This window comes from Ailuropoda melanoleuca, chromosome 17 (genome assembly GCF_002007445.2).
Source record: "Ailuropoda melanoleuca isolate Jingjing chromosome 17, ASM200744v2, whole genome shotgun sequence".
Classification (NCBI taxonomy): domain Eukaryota; kingdom Metazoa; phylum Chordata; class Mammalia; order Carnivora; family Ursidae; genus Ailuropoda; species Ailuropoda melanoleuca.
In genome coordinates, this window is record NC_048234.1 from 11,072,921 (window position 1) to 11,093,820 (window position 20,900).

At 50.4% G+C, this 20,900-nt stretch overlaps 2 protein-coding genes and 1 long non-coding RNA gene across 4 annotated transcripts in view; 1 reads left to right on the forward strand and 2 right to left on the reverse strand.

Annotated features, from left to right (window-relative positions):
- Positions 1-13,487, reverse strand: part of LOC109489886 (multidrug and toxin extrusion protein 2) — a gene marked incomplete at its 5' end in the record, with an annotated part of 59,233 nt that extends 45,746 nt beyond the window's left edge. Inside the window, 6 exons of the mRNA XM_034647284.1 lie at positions 65-78; positions 1,458-1,502; positions 2,262-2,304; positions 3,118-3,266; positions 5,638-5,706; positions 13,344-13,487. Coding sequence (XP_034503175.1) covers positions 65-78; positions 1,458-1,502; positions 2,262-2,304; positions 3,118-3,266; positions 5,638-5,706; positions 13,344-13,487 — 464 coding nt within the window. The remainder of the gene's footprint in view (positions 1-64; positions 79-1,457; positions 1,503-2,261; positions 2,305-3,117; positions 3,267-5,637; positions 5,707-13,343) is intronic.
- A 92-nt stretch (positions 13,488-13,579) lies between these two features.
- On the forward strand, positions 13,580-20,320 carry LOC109489887. 2 transcript variants are annotated; one of them, XR_004621781.1, is made up of 4 exons: positions 13,580-13,728; positions 17,357-17,491; positions 19,485-19,656; positions 20,263-20,320. It is a non-coding gene; the product is annotated as an uncharacterized LOC109489887 (long non-coding RNA). The 2 variants fall into 2 exon arrangements; XR_004621780.1 differs by lacking the exon at positions 13,580-13,728 and adding an exon at positions 13,884-13,919.
- LOC105238389 (multidrug and toxin extrusion protein 1) overlaps positions 15,529-20,900 on the reverse strand; it is a 34,662-nt gene continuing 29,290 nt past the window's right edge. The window contains 3 exon segments of the mRNA XM_011227022.3: positions 15,529-15,758; positions 18,014-18,083; positions 19,012-19,106. Of these exon segments, the coding sequence (XP_011225324.3) occupies positions 15,529-15,758; positions 18,014-18,083; positions 19,012-19,106 (395 nt within the window).

A 20,900-nucleotide genomic window follows, 5' to 3' on the forward strand; every position in this document is an offset into this window, starting at 1 on the left:
CCGATCGGTCACACAGGTGGCAACCTAGACTTGCCTTCGGCATCTGGAGGTGGGGAGGTTAGACGGTGGGATTGAGCCCTCCACCTGCGGGAGGTCCCAAATCCAGGCAAGAGCGTCCGAGTCAAGTCGAGTGAAGAGGCAGGCCAGCCAGCTGCTCTGGCCGGACTTTGTGGTGTGGAAACAGCCCCCACACCTCCGGGGAGAGGACAACGTGGAAGTCGTGTGAAAGCAATGAGTCGCGCAGGAGGAAGAGGGAGTCCCTCTAAACAGGCAGAGTTACACAGGCAGGGATTTTAAAGGACAGCGTAGCTACATGGGACCGCAGCGGCCAGGGTCAAAGCCACCGGCTGCATCTCCGCCACGGGTGCAGCTGCAAGCCCAAGCAACCAGCTGCGTGTAAGTGCTTCTGATGACCCGCTGCGCCCCAGCTGGTACCACGGAGACAGCAGAGAAGGAATGATCGCGTGCACCGCAAATCCGCTCCTGGCATGCGGCGTCCCGGGAGGACCATCTGGGAGACGCTTGGGCCCAGTTACTTCTCCACGAGGCCGCGGGGAAGGTTTATGACGTCCTCGCACACAAAACACCTGCCAGGCCGGGCCCCTAGCAGGCATGCGGTGAATGTTCACCCACGTGCTTTACGGGGCCGCAGAGCCTCACTCCTTCTGGGTCTGTGGCCTACCCTACACTGGTCTTCGGATGAACATTTTCCTGAGGATTCTCTGTGTGTTTAAATGGAGCTGACCACCATCGTGTGGGGACGCCTGGGTGGCTCAGCGGGAAGCGTCTGCCTTCAGCTCAGGTCATGATCCCGGGGTCCTGGGATCGAGTCCCACGTCGGGCTCTTTGCTTAGCACGGAGCCTGCTTCTCCCTCTGCTCCCCCCTCCCACTTGTGCTCTCTCACTGACAAATAAATAAATAAATAAAATCTTAAAAACAAACAAACAAACAAAGAGCGGCTTCTGTGGACAGAAGTCACATGAAGGCAAGCAGATGGCTCATAGAAAAGGGACATGGGGAGGTGGCATGGTGACGCAGAGGTCACCCCTTACCTCTGCCCTCTACCTTCTCACCCATGTCCCTTCTCCATCTCATATACCAGGGGCACCGTGAACCCCAGGCACTTCTGGGCCACAGGAACTCTGGGGCTTCTTCCTCTAAAACAGAGGCACGAGAGCCAGGCCTGGGGCCAGACCCAAAGCCAGCCAGCAGCCCACAGAAGAGGTTAGAGGTGGAGTTAACACCAGGGGTGGGCACAGGAATTGGACAGATGGAGACCGGCATCTCCCCTGAGCCGGACAAAGTCCATCTACGAGCCGTCACGTCTCCCCAACAAGGAGCTCTGGGTAGAATTCCAGGAAAAAAATTGTGAATTACTTTCACAGAAAACTCCCTAAGAATATTTACTATATACGTTTCCAGTACCGCGGAGTAAAAACAGAAAAAGAATCTGCACCTGACTTTGTAAATATCTCGTCTGCAGCTGGAACAGGAATGTTGCCTGTAAGAGAAAACACAAAAACCCCTCACATTAATAGGATAGTAAAACTCCAACAGTTTCTGTCAGTTCTGTTTTTTAAGAAGACATTTCCTCTTGATGAGATGTCAAAATCAGAGAACCAGAGCCACACCAATCAATGCTAGGATGCTAACTGTTTGGAATTTTCCAGAAAAGACTTGCTGACAAACGGACAAGTCGACCTCTAACTGGCTGAAGCAGAAATTGCTCACTACCTTGACATCTGAATGGCTCCGAGGGTGCCAGCTGGGGGAGGGGGGTACTTCCCAAAATCCCAGGGGAGCCCTGGAAACATCCTGATTAATTTGCAATCCAAAGTAACCATGGCATTAGGAAGGCGAGTTCTTCCCCTGATCCACCGGTGTGTGTACTTCTTGTAAGCTGCTGGGCCTCAAAGTGGTACAAGCTCTGAGAATCAGTAAGGGACGGTGGCAGGTCCAAGAGATACCTGTTCAACTTACACACGGACAGCACTATGATAAAAGGAGGGAGGCACACACTTGCCCACATTCATGAGCTGCTTGTAAAGCAACGCGGGGCACTTGGGTGGCTCAGTCGGTTAAGCACCTGCCTTCAGCTCAGGTAGTGATCCCGGGGTCCTGGGATCGAGCCCCGTGTTGGGCTCCCTGCTCAGCGGGGAGTCTGCTTCTCTCTCTGCCTCTCCCCCCTGCTCATGCTCTCTCTCTCCCCCTCAAATTAATTAATTAATTAATTAAAAAAAAGAATACCCTTGACACTTACAGGAAGAGCAGGAATAAAAATCATCACATAAATCTGGGCTATCCTGAAATAAACAACAAACAGCCTTCGGTTAATATCCAAACAACTGCTGATCATACTTCTTCAAATTGAATCCACACGGTATTTTCTAAAAATTAAAACTAAAAATAATTTACATGGGGAAATTTAATGACGCTCTTAAGAGACTTTTTCTGCAACCCAAATTAACACCACATCAGGCCCGCTGACCGTGTACTTTCTAAAGGGAAGCCGGACTTTACACCTTTCAGCTCATTCTTGGCAGAAAAGGTGGAACGAACACCGCAAAATGAACTGGAACGTGGGCGAAATTTAGAAACTTTCGGAGTTGGGATTGTAGGTGTATCTCACACTGAAGCAAGACGTCTTCTAGAAAAGGAGAGAAGCCTCCTTGCGTGCCATGTACCCTGAAGACAATCCCAGAGAGCTTGCTGCAACTGCAGGTTAAAAAAACCAAACAAACCCAACTCTAAAAATAAAAGTGAAGGCAACTATGTTGCTGTTCTCCTTCTGGGGGGAGAGAAACACTCCGTGCGTTTGCAGAACACCAGAACAGAGCAACTCTGGGAAAGGTGGTCTCAGGCCAAGGGTATTACATTCTTGTCCTGTATCTTTTCACTCTGGGCACGGCACCAGGCCACCGTGTTACCCCGTGTCCCTGTGTCCCCCAGTGTCAGGTGGTCCCTGCCAGCCCTCTAGCCTGCACTCCGCAGGTCACAGCTTCCGTTTGCCACGGGCTTCGAGTCCAGGGAATCGGCCGAATATGTCAACACGGGTAAGAGGCCCGGACGGTCACTTACTCTGAACCTGGGGTTCTGACATGAGAGCTGCGGCTGACCTGGAGACTTCGGGGTCTTGTTTTAAGAGCAGGAGGATCCGTTCCGTATTGATGAAGACAGCCCAGCAAGGAAAGCAACACAGCATCAAGATGAGGATTCCTCTTTGAAGGATGATGCCCACGCGTTTTAGGTTCTTGCCTCCAAAGGACTTGAGAGAGAAAACACGCCATGGTAACGAATGCCGCGGTGTGCCGAGAGCCGGCGGGGAGAGGCCCGGCCGGGCGGCCCGCGTGGCTGGGACCGGGGTGGCACACCAGGCCCAGTGGCCACCACAGCGGGAAGGGGACAGTGGGGGCTTCCCAGGAGGGAACCAACATAAGCTGCTGAAGTCTAAGAGGGACGAGGGTACAGAAGCCAGAGGCGACCAGCCGCCGGGGGGCCAGAGCATGGAGCAGGGAGAGGGCCAGGGGAGGACAGCGCAGGCCCCAGACAGAAGCAGCCCCGACCGAGGCTGAGGGGCATGTCCCCACAGTGGCCTTGGCCGAGTCTGGGGTCTGGGCCTCACGGAGCTTTTCCCACGCTCCCTTTCCTTCAAGTAACCCGAATGACTGTCTCTTTCCACATCCAAAAAGCAGTCTACCTTAAGGCACAGTACAGGGGCACCTGGGTGGCACAGTCGTTAAGCATCTGCCTTTGGCTCAGGGTATGATCCCAGCATTCTGGGATCGAGCCCCACATCAGGCTCCTGTGCTAGGAGCCTGCTTCTTCCTCTCCCACTCCCCCTGCTTGTGTTCCCTCTCTCGCTGGCTGTCTCTCTCTGTCAAATAAATAAAATCTTTCAAAAAAATGTAGATTTTAGAATGGTGTGGGTGTGTAAGTGTACATCAATGGGAATATTTGGAGGATTGTCACCAAAAATTTAACAGAGATAACTCCTAAGGGTTAAATTTTAGTAATTTTCCCCCCATTTTTTTTCAAATACTTTTGTAGGTAACCTGAAGTTTCTATATGTGCTTGACTTTCAGTATCTTTCTATTTTATTTTCTTTTTTCTTTTTTATTATTTCTTTTACTATCACTTTAAAAGGTTATTTAAAAATCCAGGAAACAACACGCTATTATGGAATACATTTATTAATACAGAAAGATGTCCATTCTAGGTGGGGAAATAAAGATATAGTGCTTTCTGTTTTTTAAAAAAACTGTATGAATAAAAATAACAAAAATGGTGCAGAAAAGGGACAAAAAATGAGTTTTAAAATAAAAATTCATATCCTGTGCCATGCCAATCCAGAGCTAAGTTGAGCCTAAACTGCATTAATTCCTTTAGAGCCCTGTTCAGCTCAGCCTGCAAAAACTCTCTCAGAATCCATCGTGCACAAACTGTCGGGGAGCTGAGTGCAACAGCTTGGCAGACACCACGTATGCTGAGAGCTGCTCCTTCCTTTGGACATAACCCTGTCCTCTCTCTCCCAGGCACTGGGTTTCAAGGCGGGACTCATTCGTCATACATCCACCCACCCACCCATCCATCCATCATCCATCAATTTACTCATCCATCTACCATCCACCCAGCCATTTGTCCACCCATTCATCCCTCTACCCACCCACCCATCCACACATCATTCACCTACCCAACCTTCTACCCAAGCATCCATCCATCGCCCACCCAAACATCTATCCACCTGTCCATCCATCATCCATCTACCCAACTGCCCACCCAACCATCTATCTATCCATCCGTCCGTCCCTCCACCCATCCATCCATCTGGCTATCCATCATCCATCTATCCAACCATCTGTGCACCCATCTACCCATCTCTGCTTGCCTCTCTGCCTTCCTCTCACTCATTCAACAAACTTCCAGGGTACCCATTCCATCGCTAGCACAAGGCTGAACCACAGTGATTCAAAGGCTGAATGGGATAAAGCCTTTCTCCCCAAGCACCTCGGATCCTAGTAGGGAAACCACTATGGTTGTAAAGCAGGGGGGTGAGATGGAAGACAGAGCCAGGAGTGAAAGGCCTGGACCAGAATCTGCCTCTCCTCTGATTATGCTGGCACACCAACCCGGAGTTCCCAATCCCATGACAGCCAGTGAGGACGGACACAAAAAAGCAGACTCCCTGCTAACCTGCGGAGATGGCGGATAAAGAAGGATTCTGACTCGAGCGGAGGAGGGTGGTGTATTCTTTTGAGAGAGACCGTTCAGGTGGGAAAGCCTGCTGAGTTTAGTTCGGGTCGAGCTGAGTTTGAGGTGTCTGGGACGTGACCGACATTCAAGCCTGGCCCTCAGGACAGAGATGCGGGTAGGAGATGGAGATGTGGGTCTTCAACATCGGGTAAGGGAGGACAGTTTTAGGGTGGGAGAGATCACAACAGGAAAGAAAAAGGGAAACCCAGCATGCCCCCCCCCAGCACACAGGCCCCGAGGACACGATTAGGAAAGCCGTCAGCAGCATGGCATTTGACAAATCAGAGGCAACAAAAGCCACAGAGGGGACAGTCCCTTACATCACCTCCCACAGGAAAGGTAACTGACCCAAACCAGGGTGCGGGGGAGGGGTGGTCCCTCCTCACCTGAGACATCAGTGTGTCGCAAGCGGAGGCCAAGCCAGTTCCCACGGAAATCCCGGTAACGTTCACGACCTGCAAGGAACGACCCAGAGCTTCAGCTGGCACCCGGGGCCCGGCCCTGCCAGCAGCCCCCTCCGCACCAGGCAGTGAAGTAAGACAGCTTATCTCGAAGCAGCAACCCGAGACTGAGCTGAAGGCTTTCCACTTCACGGCAAATGCTGGCTGTCGACTGTAGACAGAACTACCGCCTCCGAGCGAAGGATCACAATCGCTTCGTGTCAACCAGGGTGACTTATGAGCTCATTTTTCTCAACACGGCGCCCGTTACAATGTCCACGTGAAGAAGTGAAGTTATGACCGATCTCTTAAGAGCGGTGCCCCTGGTCTGCGACGTGCGTCCAATAACAGTGACAGCAAACCCGGACTGTATGCTTACAAGCAGGCCCCGTCCCAAGCCCCTGCCGTGCGGGGTGTCGTGAGCACTGCTCCCACCTTACCGGGCACCTGAGCAAGTCACAGAAAGCTGCGGTCACTCAGATGGTGGCCTGAGGCTGGGAAGTATGGCCCCAGGCTCTAATCCACTAGTGAGAACCCGCACGAGCTTGCGTGACCTTCTGGCCTCGGCCTCAGCCCGGGCCCTTGACAACTAAGGGCGCACACACAGTAACCTGCAGGTAGGCTCAGAGCCCAACGGGCTGTTTTGCAATAGCGGGGGCTGGGGAGAGCTGGAGGCCCTCCTTTTCTTTTCCGTTCTCACATTTAGCAGGAGGTCAACCCCTGGTGAGTTCAGCTCTTGGCTGACCAAGGTCACACACTCTAGCCCCCAGGAGTCGGTGACAGGCCACACGCAGAATGAGTCCCCTGGCCTCTGCCTGCCACCCCATGGCAGCGTCAGGGCTAAGGTTCCAAACCCTCCTCCGCCTTCCAGGAAAAGAAAGGGAAGCGTGGCTGTTACCCTTCCTCGACGGCTTCAAGTCTCTGCCCAGGTCAAGTCCGTTGTCTGAGCCTGCTCTGATCCCCATCAAGGGCTGCTAACCCTGAGCTCTGACGTCATCCCTTCCCCATACCCCATACAACCCTGAGCTCTGACGTCATCCCTTCCCCATACCCCATAAACCCTGAGCTCTGATGTCATTCCTTCCCCATACCCCATACAACCCTGCTCTGACGTCATCCCTTCCCCATACCCCATACAACCCTGAGCTCTGACATCATCCCTTCCCCATACCCCGTGCAACCCTGAGCTCTGAGGTCATCCCTTCCCCATACCCCATAAACCCTGAGCTCTGATGTCATTCCTTCCCCATACCCCATACAACCCTGAGCTCTGACGTCATCCCTTCCCCATACCCCATACCACCCTGAGCTCTGACATCATCCCTTCCCCATACCCCGTGCAACCCTGAGCTCTGAGGTCATCCCTTCCCCATACCCCATAAACCCTGAGCTCTGATGTCATTCCTTCCCCATACCCCATACAACCCTGAGCTCTGACGTCATCCCTTCCCCATACCNCCCATACAACCCTGAGCTCTGACGTCATCCCTTCCCCATACCACCCTGAGCTCTGACATCATCCCTTCCCCATACTCCATACAATGGGCTGTCTGTCTATTCAGCCTGTTCCGTCCAGACTTGCAACTGTATCTCTTGTGGCAAGTTGTACGGGGACACTGTCTTCCACTTCACCAAACGCTACAACAGACATTCCTCTGACTCAGTATCAGGAAAGGCCGTCCTTCCCCCGAGTAGATGGCCCAGTAACATCCTGGGTGTGCTGGGGATTTCTGGAAACTACCAGGGCAGGGAGTCCAGAGTGCAATTTGCAGCTTCTCCGGGGCTAACCACTCCCCGGGTTTTTTCTAGCCATGTTTCTTTGACCCTATCCGACCAGCTAATTATTTATCCTTCTGTCTTGAAAGTATTTTTATAAACCAACTCAAATTCTTCATGAAACGAGGTGGGATATATGTTCTTGGGCACCTGGCTAGTTCAGCCAGTAAAGATGTGACTCTTGGTCTCGGGATCGTGAGTTTGAGCCCCATGTCGGGGGGGGGGGGGGGGGGATTACTGAAAAAAAAAAAATATTTTTTTAAAATGTTCTTTTATTTAAAAAACAGGGGCACCTGGGGTGGCACAGCGGTTAAGCGTCTGCCTTCGGCTCAGGGTGTGATCCCGGCATTGTGGGATCCAGCCCCACATCAGGCTCCTCCGCTATGAGCCTGCTTCTTCCTCTCCCACTCCCCCTGCTTGTGTTCCCTCTCTCGCTGTCTCTATCTCTGTCAAATAAACGAATAAAATCTTTAAAAAAATAAAAAAATAAATAAAAAACAAACACTCTGGGGCCCGTGGGTGGCCCAGTGAGTTAAATGTCTGCCTTCCGCTCAGGTCATGACCCCAGGGTCCTGGGATCGAGCCCCACATCGGACTCCGTTCAGTGGGGAGTCTGCTTCTCCCCTGCCCTTCCCCTGCTTGTGCTTTTCCCTCTCTCTCTCTCTCAAATAAATAAAATCTTTAAAAATATATAAAAAATTAAAAAACACTTTTGTAAATCCTCTCATTCAGGTACAGAATTTTTCATAAGACAAAACATTTTTAAATGTATCTGGCTTTCATAAATAGTTTTCTTGATACTGGGCCTGTTGTCTTGGTAGCAATTAGTTACAATTTAACAGCTGGTTAAAAGCATAGTCTAATGGCCCATGGCCCAAGGAAGGACAGGAACGGACCCCCTGACCTCAGACCTTAGCTACAGAAATTCCTCTCTTTGGAATATCTCAACTTTCCCACATTCCCTTTTCAGGCCTACTGTTTGAATTTTAGGTTTCTATTTCCTCTGTCCCCATTAATTTTTTCTTCAAAATGTAGGAACTCTTCTCAGGCTCTTATCTTTGGGTGACTTGGGACGGAAAAGCATAAAGGAACAGCTCTGCGAAGACATCTGCTCAGGACGTGCGTAGGTGAGGCCCAACCCAAGGCTCCCTGGAGCTGGGTACTTTTCTGAAATATCCACTCGGGCCGGATCTGTGCCAGGAACCAGGCTCGGCAAAAATTCCCATGAGCTGGCCCATCAGCAGGACGGCACGCAGAGACAGAGTGTGGCAGAGGGCCAGAAGGACGGGCCCTGCCTGGGGCCTCCCGGAAAGCGTTCTGCAGATGCCCCCAAGCCACGTCTAGAAAGATATGTCCCAGCCCGACATGCAAGTCACAGAATGCAGTGGGCACCCACAGGCAGGGCACTCCATGCCTGGATTTCACTGTCCGGTGACGGGAGCAATGCAGGGCGTTAAGCCAGGGAGTGGCTTGGGGGTTTTCTATGGCTGGGACTGGAGAAGGATAAGACGGAGTCAGGGCCCGAGGAGGGGCGGCCCAGGGCTGGCGAGAAGGGTCAAGGCTGGGCCAGGACAGTGGTAGCAGGAAACAGAAGGAAAGGAGTCATTTTAAGAAATGTGGGGAGTGGGGGTGCCTGGGTGGCACAGGGGTTAGGCGTCTGCCTTCGGCTCAGGGCGTGATCCCGGCGTTGTGGGATCGAGCCCCACATCAGGCTCCTCTGCTATGAGCCTGCTTCTTCCTCTCCCACTCCCCCTGCTTGTGTTCCCTCTCTCTCTGGCTATCTCTATCTCTGTCGAATAAATTTAAAAAAAAAAAAGAAAAGAAATGCGGGGAACGAAGTTAGCAGGGCTTGCTGACAGATGGAGAGGGAGGGTGTAAAATCAGAGGGGAAGGTCTGGGGTATCCCAGGGAGGATGGTCACTAGAGCTTCACCCCTTTTCCCAGTGTGAGGCTGTCCTGATGTATTCAAGCTGATAGATCCTCAGGCAGAAAGACATGGGAAGGGGCACCTTGGTTAAGGAGGGAGACACAAATTTGAGAGGCACCGAGGAACAGGAGGAGGAAGGGAACAGAGAGAGGTACACCTGTCAGAGGAAGGAAAACCGAGGAGAACCAGCAGTGGAAACACAGAGGAGGCAGGGAGGCCAGGTAAGGGCAAGGCCTCTGGAAAAGGGAGAGTGGGGTGTCACTGACAACATTAGTCAGGGAACGTTAAATGGAGTGGTGAAGAAATACAGGCCAGCCTGCAATGGGGAGAAAAGGAAATGAAGATATAAGACAGACTTTCTGGCAAAGAGCATAAGCGCCGGGAGGCCAGACAGGGGGCTGGAGATGTTTTTACAGAAAAGGAGAGACTTAGATACATTTATCATAGTGCAGAGGGACCAACTAAAGAGAAGAAATGGAAGAGAAAGGATGGTTCTAGAACACAGGCAGAAGGCTGGTTTTGAAGAGGGGAGTAATGGAGGTCTGGTGTTGAAGGGCAGGTGAGGGGAGGGGAGGCAAGGACTGTGTGATCCACGATCCTGGGAGGGAGAGAAGATGCAGGGACCACAGCACAGGAAGACCCCATGAGGTCAAAGGGCAGGTAGGAGGTGTGGGGAATTGACAGGACAAGGAGAAAACATTGCCACTGGGAAAACATCTACAGTGGGTCCACGCTGAGGGATGAAAATGTGCCGTGTGTGAGTCCTGAAGTAGATTGGGGGGGGTGGGGTCCTGGAAGCCAGTGAGATGGAGAGAGGTGGGGCCCACACACCCAAGAGATGAGCACCCAGGTGCTGGGGTGTCTGATGAACACCGAAGAGGCCCTGTACTGGCCACTGGATATCACTGACAGGGAAAGGTCCAGGATGGTATATGGGGAGGGACTGTCCAAACACGAGCACTGTGAAAAGACAGTCTATTCAACAAAGGGTGTTGGGAAAGGTGGACAGCCACAGGTCAAAGAATGGGACTGGACCGCTTGCTTACACTATACACAAAAAATAACTTTAAGTGGCTTAAAGCCCTGAACGCAAGACTTGAAGCCATCAAACTACTAGAAGAAAACATAGGCAGTAAGCTCTTTGGCATTGGTCTGGGCAATAATTTTTTTGGATTTGACACCAAAAACAAAGGCAACAAAAGCCAAAACAAGCAAGTGGGACTACACCACACTCAAAAGCTTCGGCCCCCTAAAGGAAACAACCAGCAAAATGCAAAGCCAACCTACAGAATGGGAGAAAATATTTGCAAATCATCTATCTGATCAAGAGTTCATTGGGGCGCCTGGGTGGCACAGCGGTTAAGCGTCTGCCTTCGGCTCAGGGCGTGGTCCCAGCGTTATGGGATCGAGCCCCACATCAGGTTCCTCCGCTAGGAGCCTGCTTCTTCCTCTCCCACGCCCCCTGCTCGTGTTCCCTCTCTCGCTGGCTGTCTCTATCTCTCTGTCGAATAAATAAATAAAATCTTTTAAAAAATAAAAATAAATAAAAATTAAAAAAAAGAGTTCATCTCCAAATAGAGGAAGAACTCCTCCAACCCCATAGCAGAGGAACCCCAAACAATCTGATTAGAAACTGGGCAGAGGATCTGAAGAGAAATGTTTCCAAAGAAGACACACAGAGGGCCAACGAATACTAGAAGAGATACTTAACATCACTGACCCTTGGGGAAATGCAAATTAAAACCACAATGACCTATCACCGCACACCTGTGCGGGTCTGTGACAGGAAATAAAGTGTCGGAGAAGATGGGAAACCACTGTGTCCTACTGGAGGGGATGCAAACTGGTGCGGCCACTTGGAAGAACAGTAGGAAGGAGCCTCAAACACTTCAAAACAGAACTACCATAGCATCCAACAATCCTACTTCTGGGTATTTAACGAAAGAAAATGAAAACACTAACTCAGAAACATACCTGCACCCCCTTGTTCACTGCAGCATTATTCGTAAGCCAAGATATGGAAACAACCTAAGGGTCCACTGATGTATGCAGAAAATGTGGATGCAGAAAATGTGGTCCACACCCAGGCACGCATGCATGCATATGCACACACGCACAGTGGAATATTATTCAGTCATAAAAAAGGAAACCTTGCCATTTGCAACCACATGAATGGACACGGAGGGCATTATACTAAGTGAAATAAGCTGGTCAAAGACAAACGCCATATACCTGTGGAATCTAAAGAAAGGAAAACTGAACTCGGATACAGAGAGCAGACTGGCGTTACCAGAGACTAGGGGCAGGGGGTGGCGAGGAACTGGGTAAAGGCAGTCAAAAGGTACAAAGTTCCAGTTACAAAATATATAAAGTGTGGGGATGCAATGTATAGCATATTGACTGTAATTAATAATATCGTGTTGCACATTTGAAAGTTGCCAAGAGAGTAAATCTTAGATTTCATCACATGGAAAAAAAAATCCGTGCATAGTGACAGGTGTTAACTAAATTTATTGTGGTGATTCTTTCACAATATATGCAAATATCGAATTGTTACATTATACACCTGTATGTTAATTATATCTCAGTAAAAAAAAATTAATTAAAAGAAATTTTTAAGAGGGGCGCCTGGGTGGCTCAGCCATTAAGAGTTTCCCTTCGACTCAGGTCATGATCCCAGGTTCCTGGGATCAAGCCCTGCATCGGGCTCCCTGCTCGGCGGGAAGCCTGCTTCTCCCTCTCACACTCCCCCTGCTTGTGTTCCCTCTCTCACTGTGTCTCTCTGTCAAATAAATAAATAAAATCTTAAAACAAAAGAAAAAAAGAAAGAAAGAAAATTTTAAGAAAGGACACTGGGAAAGAAAGGTTTGGAAACTGTGGTAAGAAAAGGTAGACCCCCCCAATAGTGGGCCCTGTGGAGAAACAGAGAGAAAGTGTCCTTTCAAGTTTTCAATAATAACCCACTATTAATATCTGTTCACAGCCAATAGAATGACCAGGAGTATGGGGGGGCACAGTGTCCTATGCGGAGGAGAGGTCAAGTTCATCCTCTCCAGGAGACACAGTCAACAGCCTGCATGTAAAGCTTCTCTGCTTTCTTGACTCTTTCTAGAAGCCCCATCTAAACTTTGAAAGGAAGCAGAAATATCCCTTCACCTGAATTACATTCAATAACAGCCCTGTAAATAAAATGTCTCATTCCACATACTTAGGTCATCCCAACCATAAAGTTGAAACCATAAACCTCCGTGGTCCCCCGACGATCTTAAGGCATATACCCACCTCCAGGGAGGACGTAGGGGACATCTTCTAAGACTGAAAAAGACCACCTTGCCATCATCACCTTGGAAGTGTTTTCCCTCTTTTCTGAAAGCCTGGATGAAACCTTTCCACTACATCACTAACAAAAACCCAGGGACAAAGACCTCAAAGGCGGTGCGATTTCAATCCACGGCCCAAGGGGAGACCCTTTCTTACGAGCGTGAAAGCCTGCGCCCACAATGAATTGTGTAATTCGAAGTCATGGCAAACAAGTGACACGACCTGCAAGTTCTCTGGTTTGATTTCATAATGGGAAAAAAAAAATGCAGTTCTGTTCGATTCACCAGCACAATTTTTTTACCATTTTTTAAATAATATTTTTTTATTATATTATGTTAGTCGCCATACAGCACAATTTCTATCATTGCTACCAATTCCTTGCGATCCGTGGCCGCTCCGGTCATTCGAGCTCGGCCCCCGCGGGATGGTGACAAAGACAGAAACACCCCCGGTAAGGAGCCGACCCATTCTTCTTTCACATCTAAAGATAAGGCCCAGAAAGGCACCGCTGGGTCAAGGTCCGACCCTGCAAGGCAAGACCTCAGCCAGGATACAATGCAAATCCCGAGGCTTTACCACGGACGGGGTCGACCCCCAAAGGAGAGATTGAAAAAAACGCAACACCTACCGACACGGCGAGCGTAACGGCATCCAGCTCCACTTTGCCCAGATGCCCGCAGAAGATGGAACTGACCACGCTAATGAGAAAGATCATCAGCTGCGCCAGGAACTGCCGAGGGGAAAGGAAGGAGAGCACCAGCTGACGCCGAGCCCGGCCGCCCGGGGGACGCTGCGGGGCGCCCGGGGGGGCCGCCCGGGACGTCCCCCGCCAACCGTCGCGGTCCGCAGACCCCCGGGGGTTGGGGGCGGGGCGCCGCCGGGGCGGGGGGCGCTCTGCGACGACCAAGACGACTGTAGGTCGTTAGGAGTGAAAAGTGCCCAGGCGGGGGTTGGAGAGGGCGAGTTCCTAATTCCACCCTCCGCACCTCCCCTGCACTTTGGTGCCATTTCAGGTGACCAACCCGTCTGCCTCGGGTTAAGGGTGTGTTAAAGTACTCCCCCGGGGATGCGGTTTGGGACCCGGGAGATAAGCCTCCCTATCCCCCCAGCCCCCATCCCCCGGGGCTCCTACCTGAGGAAGGGCAGGAACTCTGCGAAATGTCTAGAAGGCTAGAGAGTAGCTGTCCGGGACCCAATGAGGAGGGTGTGTATGAACTTCCTACCAAAGGGCGGGGAGAGGGGATGTTGCTGGGGCCCAACCTTCAAGGAGGGCCTTTATCTTGGTCCCTGCCAAAGGATCCTCCAAGGAGAAAAAGAGCATTGAGAGTGGAAATGCCTTATGAAAGGGGCCCTGGGTGCATGGTAGCTAATTTTTCTGATCTGGTCCATTATCTGCTCTTTGAGGGTAAAGGCCATGCCCAGCTCTTTGTATCCGTGCAAGCACCCAGTGTACTTAATATTGAGGCTTGCTGCGTGAACGGGTGTGGCCCTACCCCCGGGAAGGCCGAGTCCAAGTACTCAGTTGGTTACTACTTAATCCAAGGCCACTATTGAAGTCTTGTGCTCTGACTGCCCTGAGAGGAATTAGCAATGGTTCTTTGGACTGTCACAGCTCTAAAGACTTCCCCAACTGTTCTCCAAGGGGCGTTGGGGGAGGGGAGGGAGCATTCATCCAAACCTCATCCTTTTGAGACACAACCACACAAAACCTCCTGGATACACCATGTTTGAGACCGAAACCTGGGGTTCCTTTTTTTTTTTTTAAAGATTTTATTGATTTCACAAAGAACACACGCAGGGGGTAGTGGCTGGCAGAGGAAGAAAGAGAAGCAGGCTCCCTGGCCAGCAGGGAACCTGATGTGGGGCTGGATCCCAGGACCCTGGGATCATTACCTGAGCAGAAGGTAGCCGCTTAACCAACTGGGCCACCGTGGTGGTGCCCCACTGGGGTGCCTTCTTAAAGACAAAGACACAAACAGAAGATGAAGGGGGACCCCATCCAGGACCCCAGCCTCCTCTCTCCTAGACCCCTCTTTTCATTTCTTCCTACTTCCAACTTTACAATCCCCCCTTCTATCAAACATAGGAAAGGGTCTGACTTCTTCCTTTGCTTGGATTAGCTCTTCAAACCCTTTATTCCTCTCTGCAGGATGCCTTCCCCTCTAGAAAAATGAAGTGCTGGCTCTCAGTGAGGCCCACAGCTTCCTCTCTCCTTGTCTCTGCCAATCCATGTCAGCCCCAACGGGAAGCTTCCTCATCAATGCCACCTGACTTTCTGCTTAATCTACGTCTTCTCCCCTTTTGGTTTCTCAAGCGATTCTATTGCCCATAGCACCTGAGCTATCTGGACCCCAAATGAAAATTCACGAATGCCTTTCGCCCGCTGAATCATCATCGAAGGCACAAGAAAAGATACACTGCAAAATGTATTTTAAATAACTCAGTAGGAAACCTTAAGCACTCAGTAAACAGGTTTCATCTAAAGAAACAGTAAGCAACAGAACCAACTGTCAAAGCTAAGCATGAATGCCGTCAATACGCAGTGGTCCTTGGTTGAGACAAGGTGGGTGAACTGAATTATTACCACTCTCATCTTTCAGACATTGTCTTGGGCAAGAACATAGTTTGTACCTCACTTCCTTTTCTTCATTAGAAAACATAACTTTGAACTCTCAAAACCTTGAACTCTTGAAACCCATGGGCACAGCTGAAACTTACTTAACTGAAAACAAGTGCCCACCGTTTGGCCTATGAATTATTTGTACGCTCTGAAGTATTACTTGAGCGGACGGACTCTCTCTCTCTTTTGCTTCTCACTCAACTCAGACATAGGCTCTCACTAAAATCCCTAAGATCAAGACGGAAATGAACCCCAGGAGCAGAAATCCACGCCGTCGCAGCAACTGCTTTACAGTTAACGTAGTTGTGTCCCTTGCTTGGGCTTGGGCCTCGGAATCTTCCTGATGCACACGCTGGTGTAACCAAATCTCCTCATTTCTCCCAACACGTCGCATTAAAATTCTTCCACGGTTCTCAGGGTACACTGAAGGGAAAAACGAACTTTGTTAGCAGTGTAAAAGGCTATTTTTTCATTTGTAGAAAAGATGCCCACATATGTGTTAGCAGCCGGGACAAAGTTTCTTCAGGAAGCAGATGCCACCTTGGATAGAAAAAAGCAATTGTATCTCTGAGCGCCTCTCCGTTCGCTCACTCACAAACTCTGACTGGATCCTACTGTTGTTGGCTTGGGGCTTCTAGGGAGCTCGGTGCCACCACAAGAACCAGGGAAATATGGGGGCCCTCGAAGTTAAGGTTCATAGGGGAAGTTTTCAAGGAGCCAACACTCATCCAATGAGCAGTCCAGAAGGAGAACCAAGCCAATGGAGGAGAAAAATAACCGAAGACATAATTCAAGGCCGTTCTCAGAACTGAAGAGAGAGATGAATCTTCGAGTCAGAAGGCCTACGGAGTACCCAGCAGGATAAGGCCTACGGAGTACCCAGCAGGACAGTGACTCAGATGTACGTTCTGTCTTCCCGCACTTCCCGAGGGGTAAACAAGGGCAGTTAACCTAATGGAACAAGAATAAGATGGGCATCGGACTTCTTAGTAAGCATAGTGGCTGCTGGGAATGTGACGATGCCCTTGGAGTTGTGAGAGCAAAGCATTTCAAATAGAGCAACACCAGCTCTTACTCTTACAAAGTGCTTTCTCCTCGGCGGGGAGCCGGCCTCTCCCTCACCCTTGCACCCCCCCCCCACCATTCATGCTCTCTCTCAAATAAATAATCTTAAAAAAAAAAAAAAAAACACGCTTTCTCCACATCAGACATCGTTCTCAGCACTCCACACGTAGGAAGGTCCCTTGCCTCTCACAACAAGAATGTGAGATACTAGGAGGTATTATTACCCTGCTTTTATAAACAGTAAATGATAGAAAACTTGGACCAACCACCCTCTAAGTATAATCACGAAAGCTGGACAAAATAAATGAAAAGGATCGTCTTGAAGGTGTCAGAGTGCTACCAAGGTCACAAAAATTCACCAGGGCAACATCGAGGGGAAGCCGGAGACTCAGAGGAGGGAGCCAGCCTTTGGAGCCTCCTTGGACCTGAGAGTTCTCTATCTGGACTGAGCAGTGCTTTGGGGAGTTCAGTCTCAACGGAGGTAAACCCGTCTGTACTTCAGGCTGGAACTCAAAGGCTGCATCCAAGAATTAAGGATGGGGGCTCCTGGGGGGCACAGCGGTTAAGCGTCTGCCTNCTGCCTTTGGCTCAGGTCATGATCCCAGGGTCCTGGGATCGAGCCCCACATCGGGCTCCCTGCTCAGAGGGAGACCTGCTTCTTTCTCTCACCCCCCCCTTGCTTGTGTTCCCTCTCTCGCTGGCTGTCTCTATCTCTGTCGAATAAATAAATAAAATCTTTAAAAAAAAAAAAAAAGAAATTAAGGATGAACCCAGAAGTCAACCAGCCCTCATCCCTGTTGCCTCCAAGTCGGGGGAGAGGAGGGAAGCGGGGGGGGGGGCAGGAAGCTCAATTGTTAAAATTCCCCTACACTTTGGTAACCCGAAGAGTGTGACGGAAGCAAGGAAAATCCCCTCTGAATACAGGTATCATTGTCGGCCTCAAATTACTTCTACAGACAGTGTTCAAACACAAGACCTGGAACCCAATCGAAGATAACCAGCACACAGGGGACGGGACGAGGTGAAGGAGAACTAGTGAACAGCTGAATGGGCAGCCAAATGTAATCCAGCCAGCACAGCAGCTCAAAGGGGTGAGTCTATGAGTCACTGGCCGAGGAACTGGGAATCTCGGGGGGCGGGGGAGGGGTTTCTAACTGGCCAGAAGGAAAACGAGATACCCACACTTGCGTGCTACTCCCCAGAAGCAACACTTAAAGACAATAATCTGCTTAAAGCCCACCTAGGTGTTTGCCCGGGGAATGAGGGAACCCCACGAACAGCATCACACTCATGTCAGTCTCCAAGGTAAGGTCACAGCAGATCACCAAGCCTTATTAGAAACACCTGTGAAATGCTCCCATGAGGAGGCCCAGGGCGGAATGTGACCTGCGGCCTCTCATAATCTGTAGGAGTGTATTAATATCTGGAATTCAAGCAAATAAACTTCGAGTCTGTTTAGCTCAAACTTGCATGACCTTACCATTTATTTCTGCAGCTTTATGGCCCGAGTTCAGTGGGAGCTCATGGCAGCAAGTCTAGTTGTATCCCACCGATGGCCCCTCCAGGACCACCCGGAGAGGCCTGTTCCAAGGGCTGATGCAGTGATTCCATACCTGGGTCCCGGCAGGCAGCAGAGGTCCCATCCCGGGCCATATTTACTGTCAGGTTGGCATGGATCTCAGCCTAGAGGACAAAACTCAAAGTAAACCCCCCACAAGGCTTTATTTACCATAGTGTTGGTAAGACATTTGACTTGAGTACCCAGTTTAGGAAAAACCAAGCCATTTTCTTTAACTGACATGTGATTGGAGCTTCTCCAATCTTTCCGAATGATTGACATGGGACCAGCGGGTGGGGGAAGGACAGACGGAAAAGTACAGCTTTAGGGGGATGGCAGAGCCCAAGATCACAGAATCCCTTCCTTTCCCTTACCTTTATGTCTTTTATCTACCATCTATTTTCAGACCCACACTGACTCTTGCAAGTTGGGAGAGACAGAGGGACGCAGGTATCTTCATGAAATATTTGGGGATCATAAATAACAATATCAGGATAAATTTGCTGGCATCCCACCTGTCTATCCAGTTCCAAATCTTGTCCTGAAATTGGCTTTTCAGGCACAAGGGTGGTAGCTTTGTATGGGACACAAAGAAGAAAGGAACCCCTACTTTTTTATTCAATGAATAAAACAAAGGGGAATGGGTAAGATCCAGGGTCATCTGGCCCCTCACATCTGAGTTAAATGCAGCTAAGACAGCAAGAGCAAAGTAGCACTGGTGATGGGGCGCCTGGGTGGCACAGCGGTTAGGCGTCTGCCTTCGGCTCAGGGCGTGATCCCGGTGTTGTGGGATCGAGCCCCACATCAGGCTCTTCTGCTATGAGCCTGCTTCTTCCTCTCCCATTCTCCCTGCTTGTGTTCCCTCTCTTGCTGGCTGTCTCTATCTCTGTCAAATAAATAAAATCTTTAAAAAAAAAAAAAAGTAGCACTGGTGATAAAAGGGAAAAGACCCTTCCAAAATGAGAGAGGAGAGCGAGCGAGAGCGCACAAGCTGATTCTGTTTGTTTTCCAGGACAGGAATTTTTACCCAGCCAGCAGTGAGCATACAGTTACCTCTTCACAGGCTTTTTTCCAGTTTAGCCGACCAATAACGCTGAGAAAACACAGGGATTGTATGATGGCGCAGATAAGCATCCCTAACCGCAGACCTAGAAGTGAAAATATTTAACAGAGGTTAATTCTGTGGAAGACCGGCCACCCCTGGGGAGTTAGCTGGTCCCATGTCGCTTCTGAGAATCTGCTTTCATGGCCTGGGGTGGAGCCCACAGTGAGCCAGAGACCTCGCACATGCTCTCTCCTTGGGTTTCCAGAAGGTTCTGGGAGGCCCAGGGCAAGCCACCGCCCAGCGTTCTGGATCTCAGAACTGATGTTCAGAGGGTAAGTTTGGCCTTTGTGATCCTATTAAGAGAAGCACCAGTTATAAAGGAAATGAAGATGCCAGAACAAACGGTTTTGAACTTCTAAGAGTACTGTGCTTTCAAACTGCTAATGGTCTATCTTCCTCTACTAACATGTTCAAAACGCAGAAGTCAGCAACCGTGTAGGTTCCCTCCCTTGGCGCTTTCCTGCCGGACCTTACTCACTTTGGGCAGAGACTTCCAGAGCTCCCAAGACAGGGCCGTCCGCAGAGACAGATGACCACACAGAAGGAGAGGCTGAGCGGGAATGGAAGACAGGAAGGTGCTTGTGAATCCCAAGGTACCATCACACTCTACCTAGTAAACCCACACAGGACACAGAGGGAGGCCCTAACCGAGAAGGGTTTCTTTGGTCAACAGAGAGGAATGGAGTATTCAAACGGGCAATCATCAGACCATAGGTAAAAACAGTACTCTGGTCCACACAGCCTACAGCAACCCGTCCAGAAAACCAACTCCGTATCTGTAATAAATGCCCCACGAAGCCAGCCTGGGACACATCAGACCCCGGGGCCAATGCAGGGAGCTAAATCATAACTTCTCCAACAACTGACCAGAAGTGGCCACAACTTGATTCCTAATTGACACCTTCCCTAATTGCTGTCCTCTCTTCCAACTTAGGACCAACCAGAGAGAAGCAAACGTGTCCTGCTGATCAATCCCGCAGGACACCCCGGTTCTCCCCAGCTTGCCTCCAGCTTCCCCAAGCCATCAGACACACCTGAGCCCTCCCCTGGTCCCACTGCAAAGCTCTCCCCTGCTCCACTGCCTGCCTCTGGGTTTCTGCCAAAACTCCAGTGCCAGTGGCTGACGCCCCTGACGGAGCAAGCTCAGAATAAAGGGCTTTTGCTTTTCACATCAGGTTTGTCTTTGTTTACTTCCCCAGCTCATCACGGAGGGCCCCCCAAGACCTGGCCTCTGCTACCAAGTATCATGGATCCCAGCATCCCATCAGATGTGGTACCCACAGAGGCCCTTGTGCCTTTCTGCTCGTGGTGCGTGCAGTCCAGGAGGACATGGTAAGTTGGGGCCAGGTCCACACCCCAGTCTCTTTACAGTGAGTTCCTTGGCCGTATCTTCTTTGGTTTGGTATCTGGGTACCAGTGGTTCCCTTCTGTTTGGCATTCATGGTGGACTAGGCCATTCCTTTTCACCCCTTTTGCTGTGTTTTCTGCTACTCTTTTTTTGCGGTACTGTGCCAAGTGTTGTCATAGAGGGAGACTTAGAGGCCGGGACACGGACTGTTATGTGCACCTATCTCCTAGACCCATGATTCGTGGTTCTCACCCAACGGGCATCCACGTGGACCACCTCTGCTGTGGGTTACCACGAAAACCAGATGAGGTTCTCCTGTCACAGTTTCGGGTCCCGAGACCTTGGCTTTGATCCAGACAGCTTTCTTCTTTGGTTTTCCGCCCGCCCATGCTATCTGCCATTGGGGAGTCAGAGCAGATGCTGATGTCACCACTGTCGCCCTTCTGTCTCTTTATGTCTGGGAGAAAATTAAAACTGAAATCGGAGCCC